This window comes from Alosa sapidissima, chromosome 6, assembly GCF_018492685.1.
Source record: "Alosa sapidissima isolate fAloSap1 chromosome 6, fAloSap1.pri, whole genome shotgun sequence".
Lineage (NCBI taxonomy): Eukaryota > Metazoa > Chordata > Actinopteri > Clupeiformes > Clupeidae > Alosa > Alosa sapidissima.
The window spans coordinates 6,482,515-6,493,354 of record NC_055962.1 but is presented as its reverse complement, the minus strand read 5'-3'; the positions used below and the strand labels follow the sequence as shown (position 1 = coordinate 6,493,354).

General features: G+C 42.9%; 1 protein-coding gene across 4 annotated transcripts in view; it reads left to right on the top strand.

Moving 5' to 3' along the window:
• Positions 1-9,817, top strand: part of scml4 (Scm polycomb group protein like 4) — a 41,648-nt gene extending 31,831 nt beyond the window's left edge. For 2 of the 4 annotated variants that reach the window (XM_042096452.1, XM_042096453.1), the window contains exons 5-10: positions 2,564-2,617; positions 3,443-3,643; positions 4,004-4,231; positions 5,451-5,660; positions 6,385-6,530; positions 6,748-9,817. In XM_042096452.1, the coding sequence (XP_041952386.1) occupies positions 2,564-2,617; positions 3,443-3,643; positions 4,004-4,231; positions 5,451-5,660; positions 6,385-6,530; positions 6,748-6,873 (965 nt within the window). In that variant the 3' untranslated portion in view covers positions 6,874-9,817. The remainder of the gene's footprint in view (positions 1-2,563; positions 2,618-3,442; positions 3,644-4,003; positions 4,232-5,450; positions 5,661-6,384; positions 6,531-6,747) is intronic. The other 2 variants (XR_006032582.1, XM_042096455.1) reach the window with 2 other exon arrangements.
• The last annotated feature ends 1,023 nt before the right edge of the window (positions 9,818-10,840 follow it).

Genomic DNA, 10,840 nt, shown 5'->3' with positions numbered 1-10,840 from the left:
TGGCTAAGATCTATAAATGGGTAAGCAGGGTGGTGTCCAGTAAGCGACCAACTAGGCCTATGGCAGCGATCCAACGTGTCCTTGTATTGAATCAAAAACGCCGTGTAGTCCATGTCGCTCCATAGCTCTTTTTTGTTGCTGTTGCACAAGTTATTCCGAAAGCTGGAAAACGGTGTCACCTTGCGCAAGCTCACCTCGTCCAGCAAAACTTCAAGTTCCTCTGACGAGAAGCTTGGTGCCCATTTATTACGTTGCTTCCCCACCATACTGTATCTAAATCTCTCTCTGTTCATTGTAGATAGGTTGCTTTTTATTGAAAACATTAACCAATGGCATTTTTTTAATTTGAACCTTGAATTTCCCCTGGGGATCAATAAAGTATCTATCTATCTATCAATACCGCATTAAACAGAAGTAACTGCAGCTGCTTGCCAATAAATTATAATTGTAAGGTACCTTACCATTAATATAAAAGTGTATTACATAATTTTAAGAAGTTGTTAAACCCATGTCAAGAAGACAAGTGGCACAACGGGATAAGGAGGGTGGATGTATGATTAGCGAGGGATAGGCCTACCCGGTTAGTCTACGAGTAACAACATATCGTGTGAACATATTACTGACAATTTGATAATTTAGTTAATAGTTTATATTTTACTGATTACTTGAACTATGTTAAAATAAATCTTACTGGAATAATTTGAGGAATGTTTCATGAGGAACGTGTTGTGTTTCTTAACGCCGCCATGCACCTTCACGTGAAGTAGAAAATCGATTCCTGAGCAATCGATGTCAACTAATTCAGCACCTTCACTTGGGACAGCGCCTTTGTAACGTCGAACGTAAGAGGCAGCGTGTTAAAGGAATTATCCGGAGTAAAATGCACTTTAGATCAATTTACGGATGATTGGGAGTACATACGTTGAGTTGACATCCAAATCATGTCATTCGGATGTGTTTTGAGAAAGTTCGATGTTACCGTTTTTAGTCAAAACTCGTTAGCGTGGAAGTGAGAAGGGCATATTATTTCGCCACTACAAAAACACTATTTTTATACCTCTTCTACAGTTCCAAACAACATTACACTTACGTGGTAGTGAGTAGAGGGTCCCTAAAGCCAAACCGAAGTATCCCGAGGTCTTTATGTGGTCGGATAGAGAGTCCAGAATGAATTTCATCAAGCCAGTACCTTTCCGGAAATGTTGCCATCTTTGCTGCCATCTTTAGGGGAAAGTCCGTAGGAGTCGATTGCCAAGTGTGCTCTCGAAATTCACAATTTGACGAAGCAAAACCTCTGCGTTTAACCTAAAAAGCGTCTCCGTGTGGACAGACCCTTAGAAACATAAACAACTTTGGTAAGATATATCTTTTGAGTCTTCTTAGCGCGCTAAGAGTGAGCGTTATCGGGGAACCGGCCCCTGTTTTTTTCCTCCTCTTACTGCTTTTCTTTCTTTCCATCTTAATCAAACACTCTTTCCCTCCTTTGCTCTCTCTTTCCCCTCCCCTGTTCTTTTTCCCTCTCTTCCCCTTTTCTATCTCACTCACTCCTTTGCTTTCTCTTTATTTCTCTCCTTTCCTTCTTTCTCTCTCTTATTTGTCACTTTCCCTCTCTCTATCTCTCTCTCTCTCTCTTCCTCTCTCACACTCCTCTCTTCTCTCTCTCCCTGCTGCCTCTGTAGACTGAAAGTGTCCAGAAGGCCCATTTACACACTCATTCATTCACTCTGTCCATTTCCTGTCTTGTGTCTTATCTGGTCTTATCTCTCTTTCTCACACTTGCTCTCTCATCAAAGACAACCATTGATTTCCGACACCGTCTGACAGCTGTGCGATTTATGTGTGTGCGTCTGCGTCTGTGTGTGTGTGTGTGTGTGTGGGTACGTTTTTGTGCGTGTCAGTTATGCAAACAATCTGGCATGTGAGTTGCCGTGGCCGATAAGATAGTGCTGAATTGTCCTGCAGTTGCTCGTGGGAGTTCTCGTTCTGCAGTTTATCACCAGAGACTCAGCCACAGGGCCATGTGACTAGCTGCACTGGAGTGGTTGCTAAGCTCTCGGAGGTCATGACCTTTCCTCCAATGCGGAAGGTCAAGTTGGGGTCAAGGCATGAAGCCATGCTTGTGTGTCTGTCGCCATATTTCACTGGTGGCCACTCGTGTGTTTTTGTTTGGTTTAAATAGTAAATACAGTAACAATAGTAAATAGTAAATACAGACAGTAAATAGTTTTTGTTCCTCTGATGTCAAATCTTTGCTCTTGTTACAGAAGTCTGTGTCCTTTTTAATCTTTATCCTCCTCTCTGTCACTTTTCATTTCTGTGCTACACTCATTTCTCCTCTGTTTCTTACTGTCCCTCCTTCCCCTCTATCTCTTCCTCTTCTCTGTTTCCTCATCCCCCTTTCTTTCTCTCTGTATCGTTCCTAATCCTGTCTTTAAAAAAATGAGACATTAGTGCTTTTGCACAACACCTGTGTATCAGCTCACTGACTTTGTCACCAGAATGTTAGCGTAGTTTTTTGTTTATTTTGATTTTGATGATTCACTCTCTGCTCCAAAAAAAATAGGACTGTTCAGCATCAGGCGTCACCAAGCAACAAATCCATTCCCCCTGCAGCCAAGTTGAGTCACAGAGGCTATGTTCATTTGTACATGTTCATTTGTACACTCAGTTAAATGTTCATTCCCCCCCTCCACCCCCCTCGCCATCCACAACAGTCAAATGTGTATATATAAAAAAAACACTGCCTGGCAATCTGCTGTCTGGCTTCAGTTAAACAGAATAAGGGGGGGGGGGGGGGGTCACATTGGGAGTAACAAAGCGGCAGCAGACCATACTAATTTAAAGAAGTTCTATTTCATTCCTAAGTTGCATGAGCGGTCTACAGAACTGCCTAAACTGACAATTGATGAACCTTGTGTTACTTTTTGAGCCAACGCTCAAATTGTTAGCCTTAGCGCTAACACTGCCGCAGCAGCTGTTCCACTGCCAAACCATAGCGAACAATAGGAAGTCTTCCGCTTGCCACTTGTCAATGTGATCCCTGCCTATGGACGTTGTAGAGTTCAGTGCAATAGTATATCAAATGTTGAGTGATGACTAGTGATGATAAAGAGTCCATTAGGCTTGGGCCAGGATGTCCTCTTCATCCAATCACAAGTCAGCTGTTTGACTCATAGACTGTATACATTATGTTTTGACTGGACCTAACTATTGTATGATTCATAGGTTAATCCCCCATTCTGTTGATTTGTATTGGCATTGTTAATATTACAACAATTTCTTCTTCACTTCTGAAACCTGAAGATGCTTTGTAAACTCTCCTGGATTACGAAAAAGAAAGTCATAGACTGAATGAAACTCTTGTTTTTCTGAAGAACATCCACAGATTATGTGTTTCCACTGTAATGCAACTCTCTCTCTCTCTCTCTCTCTCTCCCTGTAGTGTGTATCTACGTGAATAAGCACGTGAACACCGGGCCAAATCTGGACCGGCAGAAGGTCCTGCAGCTACCGGACCACCTGGGTCCGGCTCGTCCCTCTGTGGTGCTCCAGCAGGCTGTCCAGGGCTGCATAGACAGCGCATACCAGCAGAAGACTGTGTTCACCCTGCTGACACAGGGCTATGGAGGAGAGAAGATCTCAGGTACACACACACACACACAGACACACACAGACACACACATAGACACACACATAGCGCAAACCAGCAGAAAACAGACAGACATAAACCCTGGTCCGCCATCAATTATTGTGCAAATATGCACACGTACACACTTAAACTTATAGGCTGCTTATATGTAATGCATATGTAAAGACATCTATAAACCTATTGAGGAAATAAAGCATGCAAATGTACACATTTTCACATTTTTTCTGTATGTGTGTGTGTGTGCGTGTGTGTGTGCATGCGTGTGTTTGTGTGTGTGTGTGTGCGTGTGTGTGTGTGCGTGCGCGCGTTTGTGTGTGCATGCGTGTGTGTGTGTGTGTGTGTGTGCTGGCGTAGCCACCTTTGACGGTAAGCAGCACCTGTTGAGCCTGCCGGTGGTGAACAGTGTGGGGTATGTGCTGCGCTTCCTGAAGAAGCTCTGCCGTAGCCTCCTCTGCGAGAACCTGTTCAGCGAGCAGCCCATTCCGCCGTCCTCGTCAGCGTCTTCCTCGCTGTCCTCCTCCTCCTCATCATCATCACTCTCCTTCCACAACGACAAGCTGGCTGATGGGCAGCCCAAGGCCAGTAAGTGGAGAACCTGCACCATTTGAAGTCCTGTGGTGTGTGTGTGTGTGTGTGTGTCTTTACTGTTTTTCTGGCTTGCCTTAAGTGCAGTGTATGATACATTGCCTTTCCACTGACTGCTGTTTCTGTGGTGACAGAGCCCCTACCTAGAGCTAATGCACTCCCCTCCTGTGTGTTAACCTCACACCCTGCATGTGTGTAAATTACTGTGTGTGTGTGTGTATGTGTGTGTGTGTGTGTGTGTGTGTGTGTGTGTGTGTGTGTGTGTGTGTGTGTGTGTGTGTGTGTCTTCCTCTTTCAGTGTTTCTCATCTGCAACAGTCCCGTCAGCACACAGAATAACTAAACACTGGTGTTGCCATAGTAATAGATAAAGAATTAATATTTCCATTTAGCCAATGAAATAGCTGCTCCTCTGATTGGTGGCAGTGTTTCTGTCTGGTTCATTTTTGAGTGGCCATGATGCTTGATTGCTTTTAGTGATGTGCCCCTTGAGTCTCTATGTTAAGGCGTGTTTTATTTGACTGGGGGATAGGGGTGTAACGGTACACAGAAATCAGTTTGGTGTGTACCTTAGTTTTGAAGTCACAGTTCGGTAAATATTCGGTACAGTAAGCCTGTACTGCTAACCTAAAATGCATTGACAATATTGGTGATGTGCAACGGGAATAGTATTTTGAAAAGGTGTCAAATGTTTTTGACTTTAATTGACTAAACTGACATACGATCCGACACTTAATTATGTTTCTGTGGGAACTCGCATTTGAAACATGGTCCGCAGGCAAAAAGGTATACTGTTGATTACTGTTAAAGACTGGATTTGAATCTGTATTGAACCTAACGTCCAGTACCTAAACGATTCGGTGCACACAAAAACTCACATAGTTAAAACACATTGTCAGAGATGGGGGCAGTGTGAATTGATTCATTTACACTTTACTCACGCCTAGGTCTTGCCTACGGTGTGAATTCCCAGAAAAAAAAACACTTCAATGAAGATGCCTATTTAGAAAAGCTTTTAGCTTTGGATTAGACCAAATGTGGCTAACTTAGAAGTTGATGATGCCTAACACTTAGAAGTTGATGATGGGATGCAGTATATAGGTTTAAGTTCTGTTCACATTATATATCTACATGTCAGCAATTCAGGTGGGTTGAATTCCTAACTTTTTTACATCACTTCTGACTTCACCCACATTATCTTGTGTTTTTCCCCCAAGCGGACTCTCCCATGCGTGAGGATTACCACGGCGACGGCCTGGACTCCAGCAAGAGGTACTCGGTGGACCCCAGCGACTCGGCCTTCGGGGCGATGACGTCGCCATACCCGCCCAAACCGGCCTACGGGTTCCGATCTGGCCCCGCCTACTCTGGTGGTGTGTGCCGACAGGCGTCCAGCCCCGGCAGCTTCCAGGAAGGAAACAGAAGTGGTGAGCCCAGCACACAGGAAGTAGGAAGTGAATTGGGGAGGGCAGTATGAGCAGAAAACTTGTATTACTTTTGGTCAGTAAGACATCTTTATATCCCTAGCATGTTCTGTCTCAGTAAGACATCTTTATATCCCTAGCATGTTCTGTCTCAGTAAGACATCTTTATATCCCTAGCATGTTCTGGCCCAAACACTTCATTTGAACTTTGCTTCCTGACACTGGCATAACACGTCATGAACACGTTTATTACTTCAGATTATTACTTCAAAGATCAGCCACTACTAGTAAAACTGTGCCAGATTATTGGTTTCCAATTGTTTTATGTAAATGAGTCATTTCAGAACCACTATATGCAAATGTCTAACACTGACTTTGACACCAGACAAATGTTTTATTGCAGATGTTACAAGGCTGAAAGTATGTGTGTGTGTGTGTGTGTGTGTGTGTGTGTGTGTGTGTGTGTGTGTGTGTGTGTGAGTGTGAGTGTGATTGTGTGTGTGCACGCATGAGTGTGTGTGTGTGTGTGTGTGTGTGTGTGTGTTTGTATGTGTATGCACGTGAGTGCATACAGTAAGTGTGTGTGTGGGTGTGTGAATGTGAGTGTGTTTAAGCGTGAGTGTATGTGAGCAATGAGTGTGTATGTTTGTGCTTGTGCATGGGTGTGTGTGCTTGTGTGGTTGTATGTATATCCTTGTAATAACAGATTGTTTTGTCCACTCCCCAGCCTACAGTCCCGTGCCCGAGGCGTGTGAGTCCAGGCCGCCCCCCAGTAAAGACCCATCCAGCTGGACAGTGGAGGAGGTGGTGTGGTTCGTCAAAGACGCTGACCCACACGCCCTGGGCCCGCACGCGGAGGTGTTCAGAAAGCACGTGAGTACAGCACTCACAGACACACACACACACACACACACACACACACACACACACACACACTCACACACAACACACACACACACACACACACACACACACACACAAACATAATCATGTATGCTTTCACACTACACACATGCTCTCATGATAATGTGTTTGAGTTGTGTGTGTACTAATAGTGTGTTTGTGTGTATGTGTGTGTGTGTGTGAGCAGGAGATTGACGGCGATGCCCTGCTGCTACTGAAGAGTGATATGATCATGAAGTACCTGGGCCTGAAGCTAGGGCCTGCTCTCAAGCTCTGTTACCATATCGACAAGCTGAAGCAAAACAAGTTCTGACCAATCACAGATGTGCATACACTCACATACACAGACACACTTTGACATAGACTGGCACACACATTTTTTTCATTTTTTTCACAAGCATTTTTTCTTTCTGTAAATGGACTCTGCCTGCACTTTTGCATATCCAGCGGTTAAGATTTGTTTTTGTTTTTTGTTGTTGTTTTTTTACTTTTGTAATTTGTCATATTTTGATGGGGGTCATTGTGAATTGTTGCATTTGTGCACAGTCCCACACCGCACTTGAACTCAAGCAAGGAGGCAAAAAGTGCTAGGTGCTAGCGTCTGTTGATAGGCGTGAACGTCTGTGCATAGGTGCTAGTGTCTGTGGATAGGTGCTAGCGTCTGTCCATAGGTGCTAGTGTCTGTCCATAGGTGCTAGCGTCTGTCGATAGGCATGAACGTCTGTGGATAGGTGCTAGCGTCTGTGGATAGGTGCTAGCGTCTGTGGATAGGTGCTAGTGTCTGTCCATAGGTGCTAGTGTCTGTCCATATGTGCTAGCGTCTGTCGATAGGCATGAACGTCTGTGGATAGGTGCTAGCGTCTGTGGATAGGTGCTAGCGTCTGTGGATAGCTGCTAGTGTCTGTCCATACATGTAGGTACAGATGCCCGGAAGTGAGCTTCACTCACGACACAGCACTGTACCCCCTCCTGTTATTCTGGCAGCTTTATTAGTGTAGCGAAGGAAGTGTGTGTGTGTGTGTGTGTGTGTGTGTGTGTGTGTGTGTGTGTGTGTGTGTGTGTGTGTGTGTGTGTGAGAGTGTGAGAATGAGAGAGAGAGACTGAATGTAGTGCATTGTTTCTCCAACGCCATTCCCTTTAGATTTTATTTTCCTTCAATGCTGTACTGCCACCCTGTGGCCACCCTTAGGTACTACAGTTCAATGCTGCACAACACCATCTCCTGACTGTATAGTTACACTCATTCACACACACACAGATGTATTCATAGCTGAATTCTCTAGCTTCTCTAGTACACTACAAATATTTAGGTGATGCTATGGCCAGTAGAAGTAGCATTAATTAGCTGTATATTTTGATTCTTGGCTGTGTCATGGAGCTCATCATTACCCATAGGAATCCCCTCAAGATCAGATGTAGTTCTGTTTAGAAACTACCAAACATGACAACATATATATGTATATAGTAGTGTGTGTGTGTGTGTGTGTGTGTGTGTGTGTGTGCGACGCGTGTGTGCGTGCGTGCGCGTGACAGTTATTAATGTGCTAAGCACATAGTGTTTGTGTAGTGGTCTGGATTTGGCATCTGGTTTCATTTGTTTGATTATATAAGTTTTCCTTATTTGGAAAGTATAGCTTGAAAAACAAAATGGCACAATTCAATTTTTTTGAAACCTCTCTCTCTTTCTCACTCACTCACTCACTCACTCACTCACACATACACACACACACACACACACACACACACACACACACACACACACCTCATTCAGCTGGGCAACCTTCAGGACAATCTTGCCTCACCAGCCATGCTTCTCTTTGTTGCCATGGAGCGAAGAACACAAATCCCCATGCGTGAAAGTTTTTGTTATTAGAAGAAATGGCTGAAATCGGTGTTATTTTTGCTCCCGTCAGAGGGCATAACAAAAGGACAGGCTTGGCTAGAATAGGGATCACTAGGCCGATGAAACAAACAAACAAACAGACGCAGCCTTTCTACACACACACAGACTTGTAAATACCATATGACTTTAGAAGCATAGTAATGGAATAACATGGTTTACCTTTCTCCCTCTTCTGTGTATGAAGCTTCAGGTTTTTCCTCCACCACATTGAATGGCTTTGTTCATCCTGTCTTACTCAAGCTTGTTAAGTTTGCCTGTTAACAGCAGTGTAGTGTGCTGCCATGCACTTTTGTCTGAACTGCTAAACTACACACACACACACACACACACACACACACACCCAAACACTGCAAACAGACGCCTGCCAAACGTCTCCAAAATAATTTCAGATCCTTCAGATATTGTACATGGCTGAATCAGCTCATTCCGAATCAGATCAAATTGTGATTTTTCAGTTCAGTTCCTTTTCTAAAATATTGAATTCCCAGTAAACCTCATAAAAAGGCTAAAACTACCAAACCCTAGATTGTGATGCTATCGTATGTGGTTCTTGGAGCATTAGAGTTGATTTGACGGAGCAGATTTGTGTGTTGGTCAGAGGAAATATAATCTTCAAGTCCTTAGTTTCACTCCATTTGTTTGGTACAGTCGACAGCAGTAGTTAGTTTGGTACAGTAGCAACGCTAGCAGTTTTGGCTAATCTGTTTAGCCTGCTAGCTACCAATGAAAGCTTTGGAAGAGACACAAGCAACACAGACACACCAGTTCTGCTCATATAATTGTGTTTTTGTTTTTTACTTCTCCCTCATAGCCCTACAGATCTGTTGCTTGGAAATGAAGCATCATTTGAAGCGTTGTTTGACAGTAAACAAAATGTGTCAATTTCAAGACATCTCACACCTGAGATCTCTGTTAAGTTTCTGAGGGCGTATCCATAGAAATATCATTGCTTTGTGTGCGCTTCTGTGTGTTTGTCCTGTTTTTTGTTTTGTGATTTTAGGGACATTTGTACATAAAATATGAGAATATGAAATATGCTTTTATATATGATGAGGAAATGTGTCAACGCCACATTGTTTCTGAGAAGCTCGACTTCATTCGCCAAACTACAACACAGACCATTCATGTTGGTGCTAAAATCTGTGTTTTTGAAAGAATACGTTGATCTTTTTTACATATATATATATACTGTATGTATACACAAATATATATGGTTGTGTGTGTTTTTTTATTTGTAAAGTTTTATTAGGCTTCAGTGTTGTGAAATGTGTTTTTTGAGGGTTAGATGCGTATGTGCATCGGTTTGTGAATGCAGAGTATTACGCAAAGGCTACAATAAAGAGATAATGACTCACTTGCATGGTTGTCCTCTGTGCTCTGAGAAATGGGTGGGGTCTCCAAATCATGCATTTTGGACAACTTGTTTCGTCACTGGGTCACTGGGTATGGACTCACCCTGAGTTCAGTAGTGATATGAGTAGGAAGTCCTTGAGTGGCACTTCATGTGTACTAGGAGCTCAGAAAATATCAGTTGAAAAAAAAAAACTAATTGTATAAGTTGCACCTCCCTCAAAAAATGATTGCTGATCTACACGTGGACACATGACCTTTTTTGAGGTTAAAAAGGCGTCTGTCTGTTGAGAAGCATTGATGATGTACTCAAACAAATGCAGCTAGCAGCGGTGTGTCTTCATTGGCGTTTTGTAAAAATGGATAAGCACACACTCGTCTAAGAGAGCAATGACCACCATGGCCAGACCGGTGGAAGACTGAGGGAACACCAATCTTCTGTTGAATCTTTCTCCTGTCTGAATCTTATTCTCTGATATTGTACAGCAAGGTGACACACAACTACTTCCTCTGAAGAACAGATAATCGACCCCCTTGGCCTCATCTCACCAAGTTCTCATCACTCATCAATATTGCACTACCTGGACATTGTGGCGTGGCGTGAACACTGTATTTCAGACGTGGGAAAGATGTTCAATTTCGGGACACATCATCAGTATGGTACATCTGCTTCAAAAAAGAAAATATTGGGGTAGTTTCATGAAGTGCTTTGTTTCACAAGACCTAAATATTAAACACCTTTGAAACATCATTAGTAATGTTGTTTTTTTGTTGTTTGTTTGTGTTAAATCTATATCTGCTGATGGATAAAACAAGTGTTTCATGGCTTCATGTTTCAACTGGTTATTGATAAATCTTAGACTTTTTATTGCATATTTGAACATTTATAGCATATTTAGCATACGGTATTTACAAATTTGTGTTGGAGTGGGCAAATCTGTTTGACAGAAAACTTTAGTGGTTACATTTTTCAGCTATCAATTAATATGATGTTCAAATTGTATCTGGACCTTTTGCTGGTTGGCTG